Here is a 25,623-nt window from a genome sequence, read left to right on the forward strand (position 1 = left end):
TGCACCTGCCCTCAGACTGCAAGGACCCCCACGGAACCTGAGAATGGTTTTCTGAAATGTCCAGTTAGAATAGAGCGCATGCTTGACACTACACTCTGCTTTGCCACAGGTTACAGAGCTCCTTTTTCGGTATTTGTAAGAGTCCCAGAGGTTCCTCCCCCCACCTATAATCAGAATGTTATTACCTATCAATTGAATAGTTGTTAATTTGCCAACTTGGGACAACTCTTTAATAGATGACCCCTAGTGTGAGTGACAAAAATAGAACTACACACTGGTGGGCATCAAAAACTTACAATTCGGGGTCCTGCAAAAAAAACGACAGTAACTCACAAAAGGCACAGAGGAGCACAGAAGCTACCAATGCACCAGGAAAAAGTGCTATGCTACCAACGGATAGAAGCAAAATATGTAGTAACATGCGGAGGGTGTTATGTAAGCCAGCAAATGAAAAGAATCTATAGGTGGAATCCTCCTCTCAGGCTTGCAATTTCTAAGGCTCTCATGGGGCCAAAAAATAGATTGTCATTATAATGTGCATTGGGGTAGTGCCAAATGGCAATTGATGGGTACAATTTCCTATAACAGGATAAAGTGGTTTACAGGAATGACAGGTGAAGATGGAGGTTATTGTGCAGATTGGTATACAGTCTTCTTAGGTTACGTATGGAGGTGCTTCAGGGCTCATCATAGGATCTATGGATCTGTGGATAGTAAAGGCTGGATATTCCCAGTAACGGGCATTAGGCTGCACTTTTGTCCCTGTTGTGTACTTGACTGCACCATAAATGGTTAGCGCTAGCTTGTCACATTCACTATCATTAGTTGCAATTTAGTGGCACTACATTGTAATCTTAATATTGTGCATCCAAAGTTGCTGTTTAGCCGTAACCTAAAATGTAAGACATTGAACTGGGCTCCACTTTGATAACAAGAAATACGAAGTATTGGCATCTGGACCTAGAAGGATAAATACCCCCCCCGATCTTTTGAACAAGGGCCTAAAATTCTACTGTGTGAATAGAGTGGTAGGAAAACATGTGCAACCACCACTCCTATAGGATGTGGTCGCAGGGGCGCACTACCGCAATGTTCCACCAAAAGACTTCTCATGAGCAGTGAAGATCCCAGCAGTGGGACCCCAAGCAATCATCCATTTATCCTCCTTCCTGTGAGTCATTAGTATATTTTCTCCACGGGAGACAACCCCGTTAGTAGACCTCTATTTTCAATGTTCTTAGTTTGTGAATAGTACCACAACGTACCATTATTTTAAATGGCAAGATTGTGCCTGCTGAGATCAAGGGCAATCCAAAATAAGGGAAGCCAAGGGAAAATCAAATGTCCCAAGGCTACCCTACAGCACCTCATCCTCAACAGTCTGTAACTCATAAGTATAACTGGGAATGTGCACTTTCTAGAAGGGCCATAAAGACAACAATAGAGGATCTGATTTGGACTGCTACTTCTTAAACACAATTCCCGAAACTGAATATATTTGCAAAGGCTCAAATATATCAACCCAATTGCCACCAGCAGGAAGAGTGATGTATAAAACAAACCCAAAAAACATATTGATACCCACCCATGCCAATGCCTACATTTTCTCACCATATGACTGACTGTTGTTTTCAACACCTCTATTCTTATTTGCACTAGTTTCTATAAATAATCCCCCTCTCCAAACCCAGATGATTGCTTATTCTCAGTAGTGAGTGCACACACAATGAGGTGGTCTTCTCACAGATGAGACCTTCCAGTAAGACCTCATTTCCATGTAAGAGGCTGTCCTTTCATTGAGTGATATACAAGTCTTTTGCTTGATCTCAATATAGACTCTGTCACCATGCAGATTTGTTCCTCAGTTGCAAATGGTCATTGACTACAAAGACCAAAGATCTGGTTGCTCACCTAAACTATCTATTGGAATACATAGACATTGTATTTATGCAGATCTTTTGGGATATGCCATAAAAGTATAGTACGTGCAGGTTCTACCAATAGCATTTGCATCTACTGACGCGTTTCGCTCCTAATTCCCATACAAGTGAATGGTAAATCCGACCACCTCTTCAATATCAGGGTCTTGCACAAAGCAATGTTCTCCAGATGGATGTAAGTCCCATTGGTGGAACCTAGATCTACTATACATTTATGGCATATAGTATGGATATGCCAGAAATGTATGAGACGGAAATACCCCATTAGGTTCCACATGCTGCTTTTATATAACAGTTTTTACTCATCTGCTCATTGATATTTCTGATCCAGATTGTCTCAGGAGATACATCTACCAGCCAGTATTAAATCACTGGCCCCCCTCATGTCCAATGTGTCTCGCTCACAATGATTGTCTTTTTAGTTTTTTAGTCAAACACTAAAAAAAATAATAATTATTGGTTGGGACCTTTTTTTATAAAATCCAGGCACTCCTATTATTCATGTTATTCGTGGTAACTATGACCGTACCGTTACACGCCTAATCATCGGCAAGTCAATAAACGATAAATCCACTTATAAAATCATGTTCCTTAATTAACGCAATTACCAGAATGTATTGTATATGGATATTTGCCTGAAATGACCTGTTGGAGTATCTCTGCACCTCCCAGAATGACAAACATGACTGAAGCAAGTCAACACGGTCATGGTCAACATGGCTTCCTTGGTCAAAAATGTTGCTGAAGGCAGATGTGTTCATCAGATATTAACAGGCAATTTCAGGCACTGTTTTGAAAATATATGTGACTCTGTAGCTGCATGAAAGATTAAAAGCTTAAGAATTTCCAAAACATCTTGGATGTACTGTATAACTATAAATTAAGAAATGATTTCCAGTTTGAGTCTAGCCTCTCCCAGTACGATACCAGTGCAATTCCGCCATGCAGACTGCAAATTATTTTACTTCCAGAAAAAAAGAACGTATTCTCACATCAGCCAAACCAGTGACTACACCAAAAAGGTAGAGACACCCAACTGTAGACATCTGTTTCTGGATTTTTTCCCCTCATCAGTAAAAGTGTACTCAACCAGGACTGATAAAAAGCAAGAACTCCGATGAGTACGTAGAGATGAGTGTCTCTTCCTTTTGGAAGTGTCTTTGGTTTGACTGATGAGAGAAATCTTTATTTTGGAGGAGAACAAATTTGCATTTATTTTTCCTCTTAGAGCATTGCCTGTAAATCTTCATATACCTTTCATATAACCTGGATCTCTTCAATGAGAACCAGTACCCTTTTTGAGATGCCAAATACATTAACAAACTTGTAATCTTTTTTGGTAATCACTGCAGTAAAACCTCACCCTGTCCTTCTCTTCTTCTCAAGTTGAAGGTGTCTTTCTTACAAAAACAGCTATACAAAAGTGGCAACTAATAACGTCCATGTATAAAATGAGTATTAGCTTTCACATTTACTTTTCTATAGCTGTTTTGGTAGGACATTTACTGCTATTCTCTTTTGTCACAGGTATAAACATGAATCAGAAAGGAAAATACACCAAAGAAGAGGCTCAGGTTTAAGGACACCATTGAGGGAACACAGTTGATTCAGTCAAAATTTACTTAGCCACTGTCCAACCAAACATGGCTTGATCCACCATGAGCTGACCCTCTTCAAACAGCAATTTCCTCTACACTGAGATAGTCTGAATTCTCCTTCATGGACCTCAACATTGCAGCTGTAGATACAGAGGTGCTAGATATATGGGAACGTGTGAGGTTTTCCCAAATCTAATATCGCTTTCGTCATTTATGTTCTGGGCCTGTACATCCAAGCTTTGGTCCACAAGTCAATCTTGCTTACGGTAATTACAGCATGGAGATTTCATCCCCAGAAGACCAAAATACGTTACCATGAAGATAACACTATAAGCATAGCCAAGTGGTCAGAAATGACTATTTTTGAGCAAAAGTGTCCCTATAACTTAAAGGTTGGCCAAATTTGGTTGCCATTTCCAATATTAAACTGTATTTTTTTTAAAATAATTAAATGACTTAATGAAACTTAATGGAGGCCGTGAAGGACACATCCAGAGCATGATCCTCAAGAATTTTGAAGCTAAAACTGAGTTTGACCTCTTGTAGAGTCCTCGTGGCACAAGTCTTCAACTTGAGAGCAAAACGATTACCCTGTTACCCTTGTAACCAAAAAAACATCAGCACACTGTATAGATTATGTTCAGAAGGAATGTTATCAAGAGTAAATGCATACCCAATATTCATATCCGGTCTGAAACCCCAGAATAATCAAATGGTCAAAAATTGGAATCAGTGTGACCTTAGCTCATCATTTTTGGTCTTCTGTAGAATTTCACTTCCAGCCCGTAATACATACATAGATGTTACATCATGTACAATATAGAACATTTTTGTCAGGACCACCTGTTCTTAATCAAATTCCATCCTGCCTCTTTTTGGTAGGTCGTTGCCTCTGCAGCCATATCTTGTCTGAAATACACATCTCCCGGGCAAGTTGTATGACGTGCCCGCTCACAAAGATTGGCGCAGATCCTGCCATGTAAATAAGCTGGCTCTCAGGAGGTTGAAAACTGAACATTACACTTTCCTCCTTGCACCCTGTTCCTCTGACTCTCACCGCACCGCTTTATGCTTCCCCCCACAACAGCCACAGTGTTCCCCGCACCAGTGGCATGCCCGTAATGGGAGGTAGCAGCACATGCAGGGGACCACAAGAGACAAGGCCACCAGGGCAGCCCAGCGTATACAGAAATGGGGATGCCCAGGGTCGCAGGAGCAGGGGTCCGAATACTCGCCCTCTGAGTCTGACATGCAGTGGTATAGTAAGCTCTCAGCACACCACATGCAGGAAAGTTGGTAGACACAACGCCCTATGGGGTCTGGAGCGTCCTGGCACTGCCCTCTGCCATTCTCTTCACTGCTAAACACGTCCCTGCAATAGACACAACGGGCAGTGGCTGTATCTTCCTCCCCAGACATATGAGAGTGTTCCTTAGACTTAGGAGAAGGGGTGCCGTGAATCCTGCAAGAAGGGGAGGCCCTAGGGTCCTTTAACTGACCCTCACTTTCTGATGTAGTTGAACCCGCAGCTCCTGGAAAGTGCCTGTCCTTGGCTTTGCTCCCGGTGGCTTTTTGGAAGTGGACTCTTAAGTCAGACTTGGACTGATCGGGTTGCTGTAGAGCTGCTCGGCGATAGTCTTCATATCCCTTTGATACCCAAAGGTCTTTGCATGGGTTGATGCTCTCAAGTTCTTCTTCGTCATGGAAGGACAGGCGTTTTAAAGGCTGTGACTGATGGGAGAGGTGAATTTGTGTTAGTCAAACAAAACACTTCTTGTCTGCCTTAAATTTATATCAATGGAGTTGATCAAAGAGTAAAAGGTCACAGGCTTGTGATCAAAGCGTCACAAAACTTTGGCAGGTGGTCTATGGAGATGGTAGAATCTGTCTTCTTGCCTTACTCGGGCTATATTCACATGCCGGTCAGCTTATGCATCACTAAATGCTTTTTCAATATATCTTCAGGAAAAAACACAATCAAGTATGCTTTGATGAGGATGCATGCCACAAAAAAAAAAAAACATATACCATGCAGGGGTCCTATGAGTGCATGGCTGTATGACAAACAGTTGGAGATGACACAGCACTAGGTATGGTTTGATATGAAGATTCCCCATGGAGCATCGGCCAAAAATAAAGCCCAAAAGTATTCTAAACATACTTATACTGTCAGTTCTTTGAAAGGTTGAAGCCCCTTAACACCTTACAACTGTGGCCAATTTCAGTTTAGGCACTTTCATAATTTTTACTACCCTTCTTACAATGGCCATAACTATTTCATTTTGCCTTCCCCATAACCAAACAAGGGGGTTGTGTTTTTGCAGGGAGAGTTGTAGTTTTGAATTACACTATTCATTTTAACATATAATGGTAAAAATCCAAGTGCAGTGAAATGATGGCAAAAAATTGAAATTCTGCAGTGTTTTTTTGGCTTTTTTAAAGTATGCAGTAAAAATGACCTGAAAACATGATTGTTTAGCTGTTTTTTTTTTTACTAAAAGTTGTTATATTTATTTAAACGTTGATAGCAAGTATTTTTTTTTAATTACTAAATAATTCCTTATTTTTAAACTAGGAAAAGGAGAAGGAGAAGGAGAATTACATTTTGATTTTTTTTAACATTTTTACACTTTTTTTACTTTATTTTTTGGTCTCCTGTGATCCTTGTAATACATAATACAATACTGTGTATATATATATATATATATATATATATATATATATATTGTGAGGTAGCGCTGTCATTTAAGTATGGGATCACTCGCTTGGCAGCCACAAAATCAGATCCGGCACTGGTTTTCCATAAACCAGTATAGTTCCTGCAGTTTATTAAACATCATAAACCATGACCAGCAATATATAAACGGCATAGTGTCCATGACAGAGCTTCACTCTGTTAGCAATGTCCAATACGCAGACATTCATTCCCTCCAGGGAACTCTCAGGCACTTGCAGCCATTACTCACAGCGTCCACACGTGCTGTCAGACAGGAAGCCCCATCTCAGCGGGACCTTCCACACTGGACCAACCGGGTCCAAGCATTCACCTCATGTGACCTACCCTGGCCACATTATATGGTCCATAGCCACGCCCACTGGGTCACATGACTATGACCTCATCACAGGTCCTTCACACACACATATACACTTATACACTTTACAATAGCTTATTAAACACACCCCCTGGGTCTGATCCATTCAGCGTCTCACAGGAACTAATGTCTCTCAGCCTCGTATGGCCCGTCGAACTGCCACTTGCTGACATTCTTCGGCCACTTGCCACGTCACTACTTGGAGGAACCATTCGGGTCCTTATATCTTGGGTTGGAGGCGGCCGCCACTTGGTGTTCCAAACCTCTTTATTGATTCGCCGACGGTCCAGCCTCAACTGCTCAATCTCTTGCAGGTACTCCACTCGATACTCCAAGAGCATCCGAAAGTTTCTCAGGCTTTCCACGGAACCAACCACCAGGACGGGAATCCTACCCTCTTCACTGGATACCTGGTCTTCATCATCAGGAGGGATCCTCACCCTCACTACACCGGAGCTATTTACAAGGTCTTGCATTACCTTCCCGAATCTTCCAATGATTCTCCCAATCAGACCTTTAGGAACCGGAACTACCTCTTTCCGCAAACCCAACTGATCCATAGCCTCTCTTGCTAACTCTAGGCATCGAGCAGCTTTTATATTACTCCGCCTAACCAACTGTTTGACATGGAGACACTGCAGATGCATGTTTTTCAGGGCAGCCACCCACTTTGCTGTGTTTTCCCTGGCTGACATTATCACCAACTGCCGAGCCTCAGGCGCCCAGTGCACCTTACACGCTTTGACTGCCTCTTTGAAAGCCTCATGCACACCTTCCTCAGCACAGGCTTCTTGCATGTCTTTTGGTACATCAATCACAAACTTGAAGGTCGTGGCCTTGCTCTCTTCCTGGCCAGGAGGCTCTGGCTTTACCACGGACACTTCCCTCAATACAGTTGACCCGACCGGGTGACTGTCTTCTTCATTTCTTAGCTCCCCAACTTCACGACATCTCATCTCTTCATGACCGTCTGCCCAGACGGGCACCAGCAGCTCCGTTCCACCACCAGTCGGACCCGGCCGCTGTTCATCATTGTCAAAGTTCTTCTCCCGCAGAAGACCACTTACAGTTTCTTTGAGCTCCAAGACTTCTTTCTCGAGCTCCTCAACCCTGTGCTCGGCCATTTGTCTCAGGACTCTTTCTTGTTCGAGATGTTCTTCCATCTCTTCCCTAAGCGTTTTGTTCACGTTTTGCCACGTTAACAGGTGACCTCTGAGCTCAGAGACTTACTTCTCTACTTCTATTCTGTGCTGTCTTTCTCTCTCAGAGCCACAGTCACCCCCAGACTCTGAGTCACCCCGGCCTGTCGAGTAATTTTTCCACTTACCCACTAACCGTGTGTTCCCCCCAATCGTCTCATCTCCCAGCCCACCATCTGTCATATCACGAGACGTCAGGTCCGTAAGTTGGGCAGATGTACTTCTTCTTCCGGTCAATTCTGCCTCTGACCTGTCCACGTCAGGAGCAGTCACCGTCTCAATATCTGTTATCCCAACAGTAGAAACGTCTCCAACCTCCTGCCATATGTCATCAAACACGACAAAGTCCCGGCCCCTCTCCAAGGCATAGACTAAATCCCGTGGTATCCCGCCCCCTTGGCACTCACCACCTATGGTATAGTTCACCGTGTCCCCATATTTACAGCGAACCTGGACCATTCTCTCGGTCAGACAGACAGTGAGAGGAGATCCTGTCAGAGTCACCTGACACTTTGCGTCCAGCCGACCCGAGACTCCTTCTCGGTGCAGCATTACGGTACACACCTGTGGCCCGTCATAATCCGGAAAGAATATTCCACATTCAGAAAACAACATACACGAACATTGCCATTCCTCTTTTGACACACCGGCCCCTTTTTGGACCACCCCAATTTGGGTCACCGCCCCCTCCCGGGACCCCACCCCTTTTTGGGTTACCACCCCAAGTTGGGTCACCGCCCCCTTCTGGGACTCCACCCCCTTTTGGATTACCACCCCGGTTTGGGCCACCGCCCCCTTCCGGGATTTCCCCATGTCCATTTATACCGGTCTTCTCAGACCACAGTTCACACAACACAGTTTATATCTTTTAACAATACCACACAAGTCCTTGCTGGCACCACCACAGCTCCTGCTGTCACCGTTCACCGACACCACCGGCTGCTGTTCACACACAGCGGCTGGTGTCCTCTTCGTAACCCCGCCGAGTTACAGGAAGCCGCTTGTCCCCTTCGTAACCCCGCCGAGTTACCGGAAGCCGCTTGTCCCCTTCGTAACCCCGCCGAGTTACAGGAAGCCGTTTGTCACCATCTTGACTCCCACTGAGCCACCGCAGACTGAGTTGCGAAAAGAAAAAAAACACCACACAAAAAACTCATGTGTCCTTTCTGTGTGCTATTCAGGACGTTCCGTGTTATGAATGAGTCACCGTAGGAGGCAAAAGCAGAAATACAAGCTAAGTCCAGAAAACCAGAGAAGTTGACAACTATCAGATTGCAGACCCCTGAACCTATCAACAACAACTAGCAGTAGCCGTGGGGGGTTCCTACGATGCCCTAGACCCCTCGATCACAGCCGGAGAATTGCATAGGCCTAAAGAAAGAAAGGGGAAATCTAAACTGCCCCAGAGCAGACCCCAAAGCAATAGGCAGCCCCCAACATATAATGACTGTGAAGCAAGATGAAAATACTAACACAGACAGGAAGATAGACTGAGCAAAGACGGGGCCCAAAGCTACCTAGATAGGAAAGGACAGGAAGGCTGCTGTCTGCAATCTGCCAAAACCCTATCAAAGACATAAGCCAACAAGCTGATATGAAAAAGGCCCTGAAGCAGCTAGGCTTCAAAAACTAAATCAGCACTCAGGTATTTTCAGAAGACAGAGCTAAATGAATTCAGCACACCCCAGCAGGGAATGGCAGAAATCCAGAAAAACAAAGCAAAACAAAGTCAAAGCACCAAAGCAAAAGGCCGAGCAGCAAACTTAGCTTTAGAGGAGCAGGAATTCAGACTGGTCTCCAAGGATCCCACAGAGAAATCACCCGCAGGGCAGAAGGGCGTCGGCAGCCTTATATCCAGTCAGTAACTCCACTCAGCCAGTCATCATCATCAGCCTCAGGTGTTTGATAATCAGGCTCACTACCTTTCTTTACCAGAAGAGGGAGTTCCTTGGGCCTCAGTAATGAAGGGGAAAATGAACTCACAACAGTTCCGTCTCCATCCAACACACAGGGCGCACCGGGTGCTATTCAGGGAGCGGCCCTTCTCCCAGGGTTTCCCAACACACCGGCCTCACCAGGTCCAGGGGCTTAGCGGGTGCTCTTCAGGACATCCATCTCCTCCTGAGACTGCCCAACACTCACGCCTCACCAGGTCCAAGGTCATACCACGTGCTCCAGGGATCTGATTCATCTCCTAGAATCTCCCAACACTGACCCTCCAGGACCTTGCTCACTGAACCTTCCAGGTACACAGTCTCTCTCACTGACCCTTCCAGGTACACAGTCTCTCTCACTAACCCAGGTCAGTACAACATGAACACCTGTCCGTTACCTGTGTCGGCCCCACAGGTCCTCGGATACCTCTTCTCCACAGAGGCACCCTATCAATCACCAGTCTCTTTCTCACTGACCCCGGTCAGTACAACACGGTTTTCACGACCGTCACCTGCTGGCCGCTCAGGTTCTCGGACCCCTCTACCGCAGAGGTATCCTATAAGTCTCTTTCTCCTGGGGAAACGGCCGCACTGGGTTCACCGATCCGGACAGTGCCTTACTCACTAGGCCGTCCCACGGTTTCAGAACCACAGCCGGGCAGTGGCTTCCCCAACCGTCAGCTTTCCTGGCTCAGCGTTGCCCTTAGCAACCGACTTTGCAGTCCTCTTCCGTTGCTCCCAGCAACAAGGCTACAACAATGCCCATAGCTTTCTCCACCAATTGTGAGGTAGCGCTGTCATTTAAGTAGGGGATCACTCGCTTGGCAGCCACAAAATCAGATCCGGCACTGGTTTTCCATAAACCAGTATAGTTCCTGCAGTTTATTAAACATCATAAACCATGACCAGCAATATATAAACGGCATAGTGTCCATGACAGAGCTTCACTCTGTTAGCAATGTCCAATACGCAGACATTCATTCCCTCCAGGGAACTCTCAGGCACTTGCAGCCATTACTCACAGCGTCCACACGTGCCGTCAGGCAGGAAGCCCCATCTCAGCGGGACCTTCCACACTGGACCAACCGAGTCCAAGCATTCACCTCATGTGACCTACCCTGGCCACCTTATATGGTCCATAGCCACGCCCACCGGGTCACATGACTATGACCTCATCACAGGTCCTTCACACACATATACACTTTACAATAGCGTTATTAAACACACCCCCTGGGTGGGTTTGTAGGTAACTAGTCCCTGACACATTGAACCAGCACCTCAGCAGTATCACTGCTGATTAACACACACATACATCTCCATCTCAAGGCCACCCACCTTGAGATACATAACGGTCATTCAGTATCTTGCCATTCATCCACTCTCCTGGGACATCCATACAGTCCCCCCTAGTGGACACAGTGGTCACTACACCACAATATATTGTGAGGCAGTGACGGGTATTATATGCAAGAGAAGCTATGTATCCCCCAAGATGCGCATAGAAGTGTTTTAGGGCCACTGGAGTGCATTGCAGTCACAAGTATAGCTGTGCAGAGTAAAAGTAAGTGTGGTCTTCAAGATATTTGCTCAAGGCAGATTTAACAAAATCCGGCATGTGCTTTTATTTTTGGAGCAAACTACAGGATGGTAGTGGTGCGGTTCGCTCTCTCCAGCCAGGTCTTACAAGTGGCCCGTGTCCACAGATTCCATTTAAAACCCTGCAGTCTAGGGTTTGGGTGTGTCAGTGTTTGTTTGAAAGCGGAAAGGCAGGTGGCTCTGCAACAGCCGGCTTGTGTGAGGTAACAGAGCCAAGAGCAGAGAATGCCTGCACCCCGCATCATGATATGGTGGTGCAGTCGCCCTCAACAACCGGTCTCGGATACGGACTGTTGTGACACCCCAGCTGCGATCCGGAGGATACCGTGTGCTGTTCATTTTGTGAGTTATTTAGCCATTAAATATGTTTGCTGTGAACATTCCTGGGTCACTGCCTCATTACTGCTTGGTGTGAACACTGCGGCACTACAATTGGTTGGAGAATGCAGGCAGTGTGAAAAATCAGGGGGGGAAGTCGCAGGGAAATGCGGATGTCCTGTTACGGGGCCCCTGTATGGTGACAAATGTGCAACCCCACAAGTTTGAATAGAGGGGGGGATATGTGAGGCAGTGATGGGTATTATATGCGAGGGACGCTATGTATTTCCCAGGATCCGCATTGAAGTGTTTTAAGGCTGCTGTAGTGCATTGCAGTCACAGGCATAGCTGTGGTTGTAATGCAGAATAAAAGTGTAGTCTTGGACAAGATATTTGCCCAAGGTAGATTTAAGAAAACCTGGCATGGATTTTTATTTTTGGAACGAACTACAGGATGGTAGTGGTGTGGTTCACTCTATCCAGCTGGATCTTACACGTGGCCCATAGCCACAGATTCCATTTAAAAACCCTGCATGGTGGTGCAGTCACCCTTGGCAACCGGTCTCGGATGTGACGACCCAGCTGCGATCCAGAGGATATTGTGTGCTGTTCATTTTGTGAGTTGTTTGGACATTATATACGTTTGCTGAGAACTTTCATTACTGCACGGTGTGAATACCGCAGCACTGCAATATATATCATAATGTATATATATTACATGTTATATATACTCAAGTATTGCAAAAAATAGAGAAAATTATGCATCATTCTTTGCTTTACTGGAAGACTAAAATGGTAGCCTTCAGCAGGCCCCTGGCTGCCATAAAAACCCATTGGCAGCCTGCGTCTTTCTAATGTGACCGCACAACTCAAAGCACTCTCACACAGGCTCTGTGCACTTCAGCACAGTGGTATAGGATATCAGTGATGTCCTTGGCACCTGGATCTCCCACCGATCTACAGGGTATTTAAGGGGCTTCAACATATCAACAGACTTTTTAAAAGTTTAGTTATACAACTTATTGCAGAATAATAGTGAACAACTACAGTTTATATACCTGTGTGGTTGGACTGACTGATGGACCAGTGGTAAACCCAAATTCTTCAGAAACAGGAGATCTCACGTAGCAGCTAGAGGACGACTCACTGGTGACGATGGTGATGTGTTTTGGTAACATTTCCTTTCGGCTGTTGGAAGATGATTCACTATCTGTGTGAAGCTAAAGATATGGAAAGTAAAGATAATACATCAGTAATGTACGGAGGAAAATAAGAGTACATCTAGGTAGTACACAAAAAGGTTGCCCAGTTTGGACAGTCCTTTCTTTTAGGAAGACTCCAAATAAAAGACTGTTTTGCTATTCTAACTCCAGGATTAAATAGGCACTCCTCCTCCTCCCATCAATTTTTTGGCCTCTGAATATATTGAAGACTTCCTATTTCTACATAGAGCTTAGAAAGATTCAGCTAGTCAGCTTTATCACGTGATGTCATAGACCTAATAGAAAAGAGAAGAATTAACTGTGCTATATAATGTGATTATTGCAATGTATTAAGAGGATAAAAATTTTGATGGGAGTGCTTCTTTAAGTTGTGAACTATGGGGGAATCCACCAACAAATGTTTCATTTCCCTGCAGCACCCTCACAGGATAAATGTGGAATTACATTGTACCTTTTAAAATCAATAGGTCGTCTATCTAATGCATGATTATGCCAGGTCATCCAGGATGAAAGTCAGTCCTTGTAATTGTACCACACTCTAGCCAATATAGGTACTTGAATGAGATATACCCTCATTTAATGCTCTAATACCCCCACTATTAAAGTTGTAGTACTTCAAAATGTTTTTTTTTTAAACACCATAAGGCCACTTCAATGATTGTGGACCACAATGGGGGCACAATGAGATGAGGTATAGCAAGAACGTATGACTTATAAGTTTATTAAGAGGCAATTAAATCTTAGCTTCTTTTTTGGACATGCTTAGGATTATTATGACCAAAACATTGGTATAGGCGGAGTTTGGGTTTTAACTTACTGGCATGACATCTTCCATAGCTTGAGCTTCTTCTCGAGAGGAGGAGGAGGATGAGGATGTTGAATGTGACAAAGAACCTATGAGGACAAAGAAGTCTATATTAGATTATGGACGGAGATGTAATCAGATGCAAAAATATATATAGTTGCCTATATAACATACAGCGGGTGAGATTTTCTAAGTAAATATACTTCTAAACATGCTATTGACATGAAATTCTAACCAGATGTAAGTAACAACCCATCCAATCTACACAGGCAAAGAAATCAAACCATAGATGTCTATAAATTAAGTTATGTGTAATAATGAGGAATGACACAAGGAAAAAGTATTGAACGCATTAAGAACGAGAGATGCAAAAAGCCATGGTAAGTCCTGACACCAAATGCAATCAACCAGTAATTAGTAAACAATCCTACCACTTAGTGACAAATAATATCAGCTGGTTCTGCTGATGGTCTGTAAAAAGTTGTCTAATTACCAAGGTGCCACACAAGAAACATCTCATGATGGATAAAACCAGTGAGCTGTCTCAAGACCTTCGTAACCTTAATGTTGCAAAACATACTGATGGCGTTGGTTACAGAAGAATTTCTAAACTACTGAAGGTTACAATGAGATCCCGGAAGTGGAAAGAAGATCATTTCTCCATTCATAACCAGGTGTTCCCGCAAGATATTAGACAGAGTAGTGACAAAACTTATCAGAACAGTTAGCCAAGAGTCAAGGACCATCTGTGGAGAGCTACACAATGACTTGGAATCAGCAGGTACAATTTTTTCAAAGAAAAAAAAATAAGTAATGCAATCAACCTCCATGGCCTGTATGCACACTCACCACACAACACTCCATTGCTGAGCAAGAAGCATGTTCAAGCGCGTTTAAAGTTTGCTCAACAACATTTAGACAAGCCCAGCGTCGGACTGGAACACATTGGGCCCACCAGAGAAAAGCATTCTTGGGGCCCACTATTTAGCTACATAGAAAGAAATACAAGACCACCAATTGTGTGGTAAAACGTGCTAATATTAGGGCATAATATAAGGTAGTACAAATCTTAATTATGTAGCAGGGGTTGGGGTAGCCTCCCTCATAGAATATAAAGCAGCCCCCTCATATAGTATACAGTTGTGGCCAAAAGTATTGACACCCCTGCAATTCTGTCAGATAATACTCAGTTTCTTCCTGAAAATGATTGCAAACACAAATTCTTTGATATTATTATCTTCATTTAATTTGTCTTAAATGAAAAAACACAAAAGAGAATGAAGTAAAAAGCAAAACATTGATCATTTCACACAAAACTCCAAAAATGGGCCAGACAAAAGTATTGGCACCCTCAGCCTAATACTTGGTTGCACAACCTTTAGCCAAAATAACTGCGACCAACCGCTTCCGGTAACCATCAATGAGTTTATTACAATGCTCTGCTGGAATTTTAGACCATTCTTCTTTGGCAAACTGCTCCAGGTCCCTGATATTAGAAGGGTGCCTTCTCCAAACTGCCATTTTTTAGATCTCTCCACAGGTGTTCTATGGGATTCAGGTCTGGACTCATTGCGGCCACCTTAGAAGTCTCCAGTGCTTTCTCTCAAACCATTTTCTAGTGCTTTTTGAAGTGTGTTTTGGGTCATTGTCCTGCTGGAAGACCCAACACCTCTGAGGGAGACCCAGCTTTCTCACACTGGGCCCTACATTATGCTGCAAAATTTGTTGGTAGTCTTCAGACTTCATAATGCCATGCACACGGTCAAGCAGTCCAGTGCCAGAGGCAGCAAAGCATCAGGGAACCTCCGCCATATTTGACTGTAGGGACCATGTTCTTTTCTTTGAATGCCTCTTTTTTTCTCCTGTAAACTCTATGCTGATGCCTTTGCCCAAAAAGCTCTAGTTTTGTCTCATCTGACCAGAGAACATTCTTCCAAAACGTTTTAGGCTTTTTAAGGTTAAGTTTTGGCAAACTCCAGCCTGGCTTTTTTATGTCTCGGGGTAAGAAGTGGGGTCTTCCTGGGTCTCCTACCATACAGTCCCTTTTCATTCAGACGCCGACGGATAGTACGGGTTGACACTGTTGTACCCTCGGACTGCAGGGCAGCTTGAACTTGTTTGGATGTTAGTCGAGGTTCTTTATCCAACATCCGCACGATCTTGCGTTGAAATCTCAAGTCAATTTTTCTTTTCCGTCCACATCTAGGGAGGTTAGCCACAGTGCCATGGGCTTTCAACTTCTTGATGACACTGCGCACGGTAGACACAGGAACATTCTGGTCTTTGGAGATGGACTTGTAGCCTTGAGATTGCTCACAATTTGGTTTCTCAAGTCCTCAGACAGTTCTTTGGTCTTCTTTCTTTTCTCCATGCTCAATGTGGTACACACAAGGACACAGGACAGAGGTTGCGTCAACTTTAATCCATGTCAACTGGCTGCAAGTGTGATTTAGTTATTGCCAACACCTGTTAGGTGCCACAGGTAAGTTACAGGTGCTGTTAATTACACAAATTAGAGAAGCATCACATGATTTTTCGAACAGTGCCAATACTTTTGTCCACCCTCTTTTTTATGTTTGGTGTGGAATTATATCCAATTTGGCTTTAGGACAATTCTTTTTGTTTTTTTATTTAAGACAAATTAAATGAAGATAATAATACCAAAGAATTTGTGTTTGCAATCATTTTCAGGAAGAAACTGAGTATTATCTGACAGAAGTGCAGGGGTGTCAATACTTTTGGCCACAACTGTAATGCAGCCTCCTCATAGAATATAATGTAGCCCCCTCATAGGGTATAATGCTGCCCCCCTCATAGGGTATAATGCTGCCCCCCTCATAGGGTATAATGCTGCCCCCCTCATAGGGTATAATACTGCCCCCCTCATAGGGTATAACGCTGCCCCCTCATAGGGTATAATGCACCCCCACATAGGGTATAACGCTGCCCTCTCATAGGGTATAATGCTGCCCCCTCATAGGGTATTATGCTGCCCCCTCATAGGGTATAATGTACCTCCTCATAGAATATAATGCTGCCCCCTCATAGGGTATAACACTAGATAGATAGATCTATAGATAAATAGATAGAAGATAGATAATGGATAAATAGATAGATAGATATAGAGATAGATATATAGAAAGGTAGCTATAGATAGATAGAAAGATAGATATAGAGCTAGATCGATAGATACAGAGATAGAGCAATAGATATAGATAGATAGAGAGAGATGTAGAGATAGATATAGAGATAGATAGATAGATAGATAGATAGATAGATAGATAGATAGAGAAAGATATAGAAATAGATAGATAGATAGACAGATATAGAGATAGATATAGAGAGATATAGAGATGGATAGATATAGAGATAGATATAGAGATGGATAGATAGATAGAGATATAGAGATAGATAGATAGATAGATAGATAGATAGATAGATATAGAGGTAGATAGATAGATAGATAGATATAGAGATATTAAAAAAAAAATCACAATACTCACCTCTCCTCCTCGATCCCACGCTGATGCTGGCTTCAGACTCGGGAGCTGTCCCATCTGCCAGACACACAGCTGGTGCACGATGCGGACGTCATCGCGCATCGGCTGTGAGTCAGGAGCAGAGCGGACTGATGGGAGAGAGACGCTCTCTCTTCCACTGCAATTGAGGGCGGCCTAGGTTGGGGAGCGGGGCCCCGGGGAGTGGAGACCGAGAGTGAAATGATATTCATATTCATTTCTCTTTAGTAGCGGGGACAGGGGCTCCTGCCTTCTGACACCCGCTGCTGCTCCGCTGGCACGGGCCCCCATAGCAGCTGTTTGGCACTGGCTGGGGGCCCCTGGAGTAGTGGGGGCCCTAGGCAACTGCTGGCCCTGTATGCCAGCAGGTGCCAGGGCCCACCAGATGCCAGGGCCCACCAGAGAATCCTCGGGTTCTCCGGTGGGCCAGTCCGACGCTGGACAAGCCTGTGAAGTACTGGGAGAATACAGTCTGGTCAGATGAGACCAAAATTGAACTGTTTGTATGCTATAATATACACTATGCAAAAACACCATACCAAAAGTGAAGTTTGGAGGTGGGACCGTGATGGAGTTTTTCAGCATACAGCACTGGCAAACTTCATATAATTTTTACCCGGCCCTCTTTGCGATCAGTTTGGAGACAAATTAAGAAAGTAATTGGATTTAAGGACATCATAGCTGAAATGCCCTTGTAGAACAACAATTATCTTCCGACGCTGTTGAACCACCCATCCACTGACTTCTGGATTCTGCATAATGTCTCCTCGATAGGTGATTTGTATGATCATGGGACCTTAATGTCTTTTGAACAACTACAGGCTAAATGTGGTATCCCGAGGTCCCAATTTTTCCGCTACTTACAGCTAAGATCAACCTTTCAGTCGCACATGAGGTGTATGGACGTGAACCATGCTATCTCGTCTCTACCTTTGATAGGAATCCTTAACTCGCAGGAGTTAACTCCTTAACATACTATCAGTGGGAGCTGAATCGGCAATAAGGTCTATTAAAGGGAAGAGGGAAGGGCTCATCCCCGATGTGCAGGAAGAGGAATGGGAAGAGACTCTGGAGCCTCCAATCAGGGTGTCACCATCTATTAATAATAGAATGACATAGTTATATATAATATAACAATCATATTTGACTCCGACACGACTCTTTAGGATGGGTCACTTCCAATCATCAGAATGTCTGCGATGCCACTCATCAGATGCAGATTTTACTCATATGATATGGCAGTGTCCTATTATCCTACAATACTGGAAAGAGGTGACGTCATTATTGACATCCCTGGTACAAGTTCCTGTTCCTCTTGAACCACTGGTCTGTTTTTTTGGGGTATGGGATGAGGAAACTTGGGGACACTACGTTGGGATTTTTCTGCGAGAGACGCTATTTATGGCACGAAAGGTACTGGCATTACGATGGATGGGGGGTTCATGTCCCTCCCTCAGAGCCTGGATTGAATTGGGGAAATCAGTTATCCCATATCAGTGCACATTGTATCAGAACAGGGGCTGTCCGGGTAAATTTGATAAAATTTGGGATAGGTGGAACTCTTCTCATCTTACTCTACAAATGTATAATGACTCGACATCAATGTAAGGATTCAGGTTTTTTCCTTTTTTGGAGGCATCACATAGAGGATAATACAATGTAAAGTATTAGGCTGCAAAACAGTAGTTGCTGTAGTTGTAGTTTAGGAACTTAGTATGAGTCATAGATCTCCAAATAAGATCAAATGATACTTATTGTTCCAGGTTTCTTTGTTAATAGGTTTATTACTTGTGTAATAATATAGGCTTGTATAATTTAAATGACATAAATATTTCAAAGTGTATGGCCTATTGTCCTTTACAAATATTCTGTAGGTTACGTATGTATTACCTTGAATATAAATAAGAGTGCACATTTTGTTTTATGTTCAATAATATATGTGAGTATGTGTGCTCTGTATTATGCCTACTACTGTATGAAAATATGTATATTATACATTTTGTTTTGTGGTTAATAAACGAATTTAAAAGAAAAACTTCATATAATTGAAGGAAGAATGAATGGACTGATGTATTGAGACATTCTTGATAAAAATCTGCTGCCATCTACCAAAATGATGAAGATGGACAATTCAGCAAGAAAACGATTCCAAACACACAGCCAAGGAAACTCTCAATTGGTTTCAGAGAAAGAAAATAAAGCTGCTAGAATGGCCCACTCAATTACCTGACCTGAATCCAACAGAAAATTTATGGGCGAAATTAAAGCTTAGAGTTCATAGGAGGAGCCCACGGGACCTTCAGGATTTCAAGAGTGTAAGATTGGGCCAAAATCACACCTGAGCAATGCATGCGACTAGTTTCTCCATACAGGAAGCATCTTAAAGATGTCATCACCAACAAAAGCTTTTGTACAAAGTATTAAATAAATTTCAGCAAGCGTGTTCAATACTTTTTTCATGTGTCATTTTTCATTATTACAAAACTTAATTTATGGACATCTTTGATATCATTTCTTTGCCTGTGTGGATTGAATGGGTTGTTACCGACTTTCATGTCAATGGCCCCTTTAGAAAATTGGTGGCGTGTTCAATACTTATTTCACCCGCTGTAAATACATAACACAGAATGTCCACTTCATTAGAAGCACCAATCTGGTGGTGCCTTGAACCTCCTTTGCTCTTCAGATTGTCATCATAGTGTAGAATCCACCATGTGTTGGAATAGTTTTGCAGGAATTTTGGGCCATGCAGGTAGGATTTGCCACACAATTGACGCAAATTAGATGAAAATACTAACACGCTCTGAACAGCTTGATCTACCTCATCCCAAAGATGCTCTACAAGATTAAGATCTGGGACTGTGAAGAACAAAGAAGTAAAATATAACTTGCTGTCATGTTCCTGGAACCAATCCATGATTATAAGACCTTTTCGGCATTGTGCACTGTCTTTCTACAATGGATAAATTGTTACCATGAATTAATGAATGAATGCTTAGATAAGCCGTACTGTCCAAACGTCCATACACAGATATCAAAGGACCCAGCGTGTGCCAAGAGCACCTTCCCCTCACCATTACTCCACCACATGAACTTCTGACTCCTAACAGGTAGGATTCATTGAAGCATACTCCTTGTGCCATCTGACTAGATAATATTTACACACTTCTCAGTGATGCTACAACTTTTGCAATGTTTTTCTCACTGGAGTTACCTTTCTATTCCCTTCGACAGTAACAAAACTGGAACTTAACATCTGCTGGTATAGTCAGTCAGTGCTAAAGAATGATGAGTTGTGCATTCAAACATGTTAGGTGGACACCAGAGATCTGTTCTGCTACAACTTACTTGACTGTACACTGCCTATTCATCAAAACAATTCTTCACATCCTCCTCTGGCCCCTTTCATCAAAACAATTCTTCACATCCTTCTCTGGCCCCTTTCATCAAAACGATTCTTCACATCCTCCTCTGACTTGCCTCTATCATAATGATTCTTCACATTCTCCTTTGACATCTTCCATCAGGACGATTTTTCACATCCAAACCGACCCGCTTCTATCAGAATGATTCTTCACATCCTCCTCTGACCCGCTCCTATCACAACGATTCACCTTCTTCTTTGATGACTTTCCTTGATGAGTTGCTTACATCAACTGGATCCACTTTGCTAGATACTTTTCCTCAATCACATCATTCTTGGCATACTTATGACACCTTTCTATGAGAAAACCTTGCTTGGCTGGAAGTTTTTGGAAAACTGGTCCTAGCTTGTCTCACACCAACAAGCATGCTTTGGCTGAAGTCACCAAGATAGCTTAATTTTTCCATTCTAATGTGGATTGTTGCTAATTTTATCTGGGACAAAGGCTCAGGATTGTTAGAGAAACCAGAATTATCCTTTGGCACCTAGCACCCAAGGAACATACTCAGTCAGTGGACCCCTCTCCAAAAACACCACTGATTCATACAGCATCTTGACTCATACATTTGATTGGCTTTATTACAAACCTTCTACCAGCTCTTCCATAGCAGCTTGCACACTCCTCTCAAACGTGACGGCATCCGCTGGGCTCTGGAAGGTCAGGCCAAACTTGTTCTCTTCTACTTTCCAGTGATGGAAGATGGGATTGGCTTTATTGTAGACTAGACCCTTTTTAAGGACGCACTCTAGGATGGTCTGCAGAGGGAATATAAACAGATCTCATTCACTGGTGTCCAACATAGCAATGTCAACATTTCAAATTGTGGTAAAACAACCAATTCTACAGAAAATTGAATCAACACTGTATCAGAAAGTGCATGTGTGATTTTAGTCTTTTACACCCATTCGGGCTTTGCAAAGTAACACTGAAGCCTCTTGGTCCAACTTTTTTAGTCTTAATTCAGTATTTTACATGACCATAAATACCATATATAGCTTTGCCCAAAGGCTATGTTGCTTTTGCATAAAATAGTGTACAACCACAAATCCCAAAAAGTTAGGATGCTTGTAAAATGTAAGAAAAAAATTAATGCAATGATTTGGAAATCTCTCATCGCCATATTTTATTTACTACAAAACATAGAGCAAATCAGAATGTGAACATTGAACATTTTTCCATTTTGGTTAAAAAAAATAAACACATTTAAAAATCGATGGCAGCATAACATTTCAAAAAAGTTGTTCCCGGGCTGTGTCCACCATTGTGTAAAATCTTGTTTGCTTCTGAGAGATTCTGCCTCTCTAACATGCTCTTTTTATACACAGTCATGTGACTAAGTTGAAAATTGACAGTCTGGTTGTCTTTCATTAGTACCACATTTATTTATGTATTTTACTCATTTTTATAGCACCATTAATTCCACAGCGCTTTACAGACATTATTGGCACTGTCCCCGATGGGGCTCTCAATCTAAATTCCCTATCAGTATCTCTTTGGAATGTGGGAGGAAACCGGAGTGCCCGGAGGAAACCCACACCAACACGGGGAGAACATACAAACTCCTTCTAGATGTTGTCCTTGGTGGGATTTGAACCCAGGACCCCAGTGCTGCAATCATACTTTTCCAGCCTTTTGTTAACTTTGTTCCATCTTTATTCAGATATGTCACTGCCATCAATTTATAAATTAGCAAATGTTTTCAAATGAAATAGAATAATGTCCAAGGTTCACCGTCTGATCTGTTCTGCTGTGAATAAAATATGGCGAGAAGAGATTTCCAAATCATTGCATTCTTGTCATTTTACAGAGCGTCACAACTTTTTTGGACTTCGGGTTGTATGCAGGTAACTAACAGAATAGGTGGCCACCACATCAATAAATGAAAGGCCACCTGTCAGTAGGACAGATTGCTTTAAAGCACAACTTCCTAATTAATGCCGGCTCTTGTTTTATATAGGCCATAGGGTTACAGAGCCCCAGTGGGCCCCTTTTTATTTTTTATTTTTCCTACTCATCTGTCAAAAAATGTATTTTTTTTCTTTGTTTTTGGTCAATAGAGCTGTATGAGGACTTGTTTTCACGTGATACGAGCTATAGTTTTTTATTGGAATTATTTAACTATAACACAGCCGGCACCCATGCCATACATGCAGTGTGTACATCTGCCGTACATGTATGGTGGCTGTTGTAGATTGACACCTGAGTAGAGTGGGCTCCCGCTCCTCCTTAACCCCCGACACTTGACCAGGTGCTGGTGCCAGACCTTATTCTAATATATGAACATAACAATAGAAATATCTGCAGCTTCCATCAATTACCCAGAGCAAAGTGCTCCACTGCCTCTCTTTTTGGAGAAGCCGACTTGCTTATGCAATTCAAAAACAGCTTGGTGGTGCTGCAGGGAAACTGAACACTTGTTGCTGAGATCCTACATAATTTGCAGCTGACCTAGCATCTGGATGACTTATTTTTGATGACTCTTGTAATAGGTATTGTAAAAACAAAAGGGGATTATATGAGCCAGTTTGGTTGCCCACTTAGAGGTGGCACATATAATTTGTAAACCGACTAATAATCAAGACAATCACAGCAGATGCATGTTTTAGCTATTCTTTTTTTCAATTCGAGCATGCTAAAAGAATCTGTCCTTGTGTCCTTCATGAGCACTTATAAGACGCCTGAAGATAATAGTGAACTTGTCATTAAAAGGTCAGCTGTCAACATGAGGAACCCTGAGATGAATCAGAGGGGTTCCTAGTGCTTGGTAACTTCTAATGCCAAATATAGGTCAACCGCTCAACATGGCTGACTGATGTGAGTGAGGATGATAGAGCGTCCAAAATGTCTTATTCCTAATGTTTCTGTACATTTTACATGACCGTGATACGTACAGTCTGATCTCTCAGCCTTTCCCCACGGATAAGGTAGTCTCGTTGGTGAGAGGTGTCTGGTCGTCGCACTTTGCAAATCATAACGTGACTGAGACCTCCTCCTCCCATGGGCACCCAGCCCCCGCTAGAGTCATCTCTGGACATCACCACTGCGCGGACTCTCACGATGTAACTACAACAGCAAAGAAAAGGGTAAAAGTTTCAAAAACACTCGGACAAGAAGATGAAACCATATTTCAGATTATTCCCCTCCTTATTTTTTTCTTTCATATAACATAGGCGCTAATGACATAATACAACATAGGTGCTAAAGACATAAATCAACCACAGCCATGGGTATTAGGGAGTTTAGAGCATTTATTACCATATTTGTATTAAATGGAAGCTATTATCAGAAAATGATAAATGATTGTTGAAATTAGCTTCTAGTGTCACATCTATTTTTCTAAAAAATGTTTTTTTTAATGTCACAAATTTTATTAAAGAACAAACATTTTTAATCTTGAAATTTTCACACTTGCCAATGAACCTTTTTAGACTTATACTGTACCTCCTGTCCTTTCAGGATGAATTTTCAGCAGGATGCTTATCAGCAGAGGCAAGATTACAATGACAGGTAACGCCTTTATACGAAGCTGATAACACAGGATGCACCAATCATAATACGCAATGTAACAGCTGACCCTCTCCCTTTACAATGACCCTCTCCTTTTTAAAATGAACTTTGCACACGCTCATTAGGTGCTTCAATACAAATAATAGGATCGGAGTCTGCTGCTGCTAATGTACATGTGTTGTTTCCTGAAACAACAGGAAGTTAGAGTCTAAAAAAAGCCTTAGTAGCAAGTGTGAGAACTGCAAGATTTCTCATTTTTTATTTTTAATACAAATTGTGGATATACGAAAAAACATGGTTAAAAATTAAAAAAAAAGATACATTTATCACAAAAACCTGATTTAAACAATACAGTAGATAATTTTCTGATGCTAGCTTCTCTTTAGAGAAACACTTCTGATATAAAGTGTTAGGTCTAATGCAGGCCTGAAATACATGTAGATATACTCGCTAGAGGCCCCGAATAGTCTGTAAAAACTCTCGCTAGGAAAAACAATCTTGATAAAACAATTGCAATGAGCTCCTCAATTTATGGAGCTTCGAACAAGCCTCGTAAAAGCGATGAGAAAGGCGCAGACAGCTTTACCAACGTTTATGTTCCGTTTGCGATTTCCGGATTCACGGGATAAATTGAGTCCTTTTTCTGCAACAGTGGCGTTGCCCACCACGGACACCACAATACTTCTTCCTTTAGAGTATGCTCATAAGAAAAGTCTATCAGAAAAAGCCAATTGATATGGAAGATTTTAACAGACAACGTTAAATTGCTACAATTCCCCCAATATGTTTGCCGATACATACAGGAAAATGGAGCGCCACATCAAAATAGGTTTGGCATAAAACAGAGGTCACTTCTTCCAGCATCAATTACACACATAGGTCATCTTAACGGGAGTTACAACAGAATATTCGGGGCTGTACCTTATCATCAATTATAGTGCATTAACATTAACACAAATACTGTATATATCCAAGACATAAGAAAGTACAAATCTATAATTCTACATATACCTTGTCCATGGATACAGTGGAGAAAAAAAAAGTATTTAGGCAGCCACCAATTGTGCCAGTTCTCTCACTTAAAAAGATGAGAGAGGCCTGTAACTGACATCATAGGTAGACCACAACTATGAGAGTCAAAATGAGAAAACAAATCCAGAAAATCACCTTGTCTGATTTGGCAAGATTTATTTTGCAAATTATGGTGGTAAATAAGTATTTGGTCATTAACAAAAGTTCATCTTAATATTGTGTTATATATCCTTTGTTGGCAATGACAGAGGTCAATTGTTTTCTGTAAGTCTTCATAAGGTTGGCACACACTGTTGGTGGTATGTTGCCCCATTCATTCATACAAGATCTCCTCTAGAGCAGTGATGTTTTGGGCCTGTCGCTGGGCAACAAGGACTTTCAAATCCCTCCAAGGTTTTCTTTGGGGTTGAGATCTAGAGACTGGCTAGGCCACTCC

At 42.5% G+C, this 25,623-nt stretch overlaps 1 protein-coding gene across 1 annotated transcript in view; it reads right to left on the reverse strand.

Annotated features, from left to right (window-relative positions):
• Positions 1–3,091: 3,091 nt before the first annotated feature.
• The window catches only part of LOC141051953 (sprouty-related, EVH1 domain-containing protein 2-like), a 69,860-nt gene continuing 47,328 nt past the window's right edge, over positions 3,092–25,623 (reverse strand). The window contains exons 2-6 of the mRNA XM_073549107.1: positions 23,540–23,711; positions 21,235–21,403; positions 13,718–13,794; positions 12,736–12,897; positions 3,092–5,269 (exon numbers count right to left, since the gene is read on the reverse strand). Of these exons, the coding sequence (XP_073405208.1) occupies positions 4,592–5,269; positions 12,736–12,897; positions 13,718–13,794; positions 21,235–21,403; positions 23,540–23,711 (1,258 nt within the window). The 3' untranslated portion in view covers positions 3,092–4,591. The remainder of the gene's footprint in view (positions 5,270–12,735; positions 12,898–13,717; positions 13,795–21,234; positions 21,404–23,539; positions 23,712–25,623) is intronic.

The sequence above is a fragment of the Dendrobates tinctorius genome, unplaced genomic scaffold (genome assembly GCF_039654945.1).
Source record: "Dendrobates tinctorius isolate UK_male_01 unplaced genomic scaffold, ASM3965494v1 ptg000158l, whole genome shotgun sequence".
In the NCBI taxonomy this organism is placed as follows: Eukaryota; Metazoa; Chordata; class Amphibia; order Anura; family Dendrobatidae; genus Dendrobates; species Dendrobates tinctorius.